This window comes from Microtus pennsylvanicus, chromosome 5 (genome assembly GCF_037038515.1).
Source record: "Microtus pennsylvanicus isolate mMicPen1 chromosome 5, mMicPen1.hap1, whole genome shotgun sequence".
NCBI lineage: Eukaryota > Metazoa > Chordata > Mammalia > Rodentia > Cricetidae > Microtus > Microtus pennsylvanicus.
In genome coordinates this window covers 20,962,527-20,964,942 of record NC_134583.1, presented here as the reverse complement: position 1 = coordinate 20,964,942, position 2,416 = coordinate 20,962,527, and the positions used below count along the sequence as shown (strand labels likewise).

The window sequence follows — 2,416 nt, the reverse complement described above, 5'->3', positions numbered from 1 at the left end:
TAGGACTGTTACACAGGAAAACCCTGTCTCTAAAAACAAGCAAACAAAAAACTCAAAAAACAAAAACAAAATAAAAAAGAAAGAAAGAAAAGACTTCCTTTACCTATTTTGTCATACTGGAAAGTAAGTCACACGCCAAAGCAAGATCAAAGTCATCATAGAAGAATCTTTGGGATATAATTTTAACTTTCCTGTTGCACTCGGCACTTCATGGTTTTCTGTTGAAGTTTCCACTCTTGAGATATTCCAAACAACTCACTGTTTGTGACCTTCTATTTAACTACACATTTTCAGCTATCACCAAAGGCCTGTCCTCTCATGGATTTCCTCTGTAGGATGGTTCAGCTTTCACTGCCGAGTTTAAACTCATCTGTTGAGCTAAGTTTTATTTGGTATTTTTTTTCTGTTTAAAAACCCCTATTCCCTTATTCCTCCTTGCAATCACCTTGTCACACAAACACAGAGTTTAGAGTCATCTTCGACCTCTCCTCTTTCCTCACATACAAGCAGTGATAACTGTCTTTTTGCAACACTTTTACTATCTGCTCCTTGTCCTTTCAAGCCTCTGCCTTAGTTCCACTTCTTTATTTCTTGCCTTGGCCATTCTAACAAGATTCCTTGATTTGTTCTTTAAATTAACAACAGCAGTGAATTAAAACAAAACACAAGAACATAATCGACATTATCTTACTCTACTTTTACATCCATATATTTCTTAAGCCTTTCAAAAACACAAAGACATCCTGAGTTGTCAGACTACTAAATAGGGCATGATGTGATTTCTGCCCATGGCTCTGACTTCACTCCCTTCCTTTCACCTATCCTCTGTCCCTATACTAAATGTAGTCCAGTTGTCTTTTCCGTATAACATGTTATAGAAATGTCACCTGGATAGACCCCTCAATGTCAGATTATATTTTTTTTTTTTTTTTTTTTTTTTTTGCTCACAAAATGTCTTTAATTACTCCCAATTTAGCTGATTTTCAGCGAGAATACATACATACGCATACATACGATCAAATCAGCTGCCACCTGTGGAGGAAGAGATGCTCTGGAGCACTGTACTGAGTGACCAGGCAACCAAGGACCTGTCCAAATCGCCCGGTGTCTACAGACATGCACAACAAACTCCTTGTCATCCTGACGGCATGGGCATCTAGAATCATGACAAGGATGGTATCCAGGCAAGCGTTCTCTCTCCACAGCTTTTGCTGACAGGTCCTGGACTGCAGGCAGCATGGATATAATCACTTCAGATGTGTCCCAGGTAGTCTTTCCCAGGAGACCAGGCTCAAATCTAGCTCTTCAACTTCTTTTGAAAATGAAGCAAACACCTGGTGCAGGGGCTTGGTGCGGAAGAGCATGTCATGGGATGCTCTGTGCTCTTCCCAGTGAGGGGGTGGCGCTTCTGTCCCTGGGCACGTCACAGTGACATCCGTGGGAAGAGTTGCTGTCAGGTCCTCATACAGCAGTCTGGCACTAAAGGAGAAGGCCTGGCGCCCCTGATTCACTTTATAGGTAAACGACAGCAAGTTGCACAGGGCGTTTCTCTGCAGAGGTCCAGTGAGGAAGGCGCTGAAGTCTGTCTCAAGTTGGTCTGTCTGGTACTTCCTCCCCGAGTAGGCGTTTAGGTACTCGCAGAGACTAAACAGGAAGTGCTGGATGTCAGTCTGTAGGTATGCTCTGGCTATCTTTTCTAGAGGGATGAAGACTGGGATGGAGTGGTGATGAATCCGAAGCGGTTTCTCTATGACGAGGTCTACAAAGTAGGAATCCAGTAGCTTCCCCTCAAAGGCAGTGCTGATGCACATACACACTCCACGGCTGGTCAGCTTCCCGCTGAGTCCTGTAAAACGATAGGCCTGCAGAATGGCTTTCATGTTTCCCCACTGCCTTTCCAAGTCCTCTTGCTCACTGATCTCTACTGTGCTGTTTGGGTCTTCACTGGCCGAAGATGCTTTAACTCTAGCTTGCCACCGCCGCCGCCGCTTCACTTCAGCCCTCAGCTCATCTCGCTGCTTCCGCAGTTCCTGAATCCTGGTTCTAAGAGAACTTTCCTTTGTGTGAACTGTCGGATCTTCAAACTTTTTCCTTGATCTGTTCATTTGAGCCTCTAGTCTTTCCAGGTGAGCTAGAACAACTCCTTTGCTTTCCCCGCCTTGACACAAAGTATTCGCAGACGCCATCTCTTGAGCTCAGGTGCTTTTCCAAAGCTGGACGGCCAGGGCAAGTTTAATACGAACCCAAACGTCCTTGGTCTGGTTCCAGTTTAAGAATTCCCGCCGAGGGCGTCTTCGAAAACGCCAACCCCCCAGATTATATTTTAAATCTCAGTTTATGCCATGCCCTCCTGAAGGTTCATAATGGGCAATAGATTTTTCTCAGTGGTTGTATGTAAATCTAGCAAAGAAAATAA

General features: G+C 44.2%; 1 protein-coding gene across 1 annotated transcript; it reads right to left on the bottom strand.

Annotated features, from left to right (window-relative positions):
• Nucleotides 1–951: 951 nt before the first annotated feature.
• LOC142850717 (centromere protein O-like) lies at nt 952–2,197 on the bottom strand. The gene has a single exon (XM_075974636.1). The coding sequence runs from the start codon at nt 2,184–2,186 to the stop codon at nt 1,248–1,250; it is 939 nt and encodes a 312-aa protein (XP_075830751.1). The 5' UTR covers nt 2,187–2,197; the 3' UTR covers nt 952–1,247.
• Nucleotides 2,198–2,416: the final 219 nt, after the last annotated feature.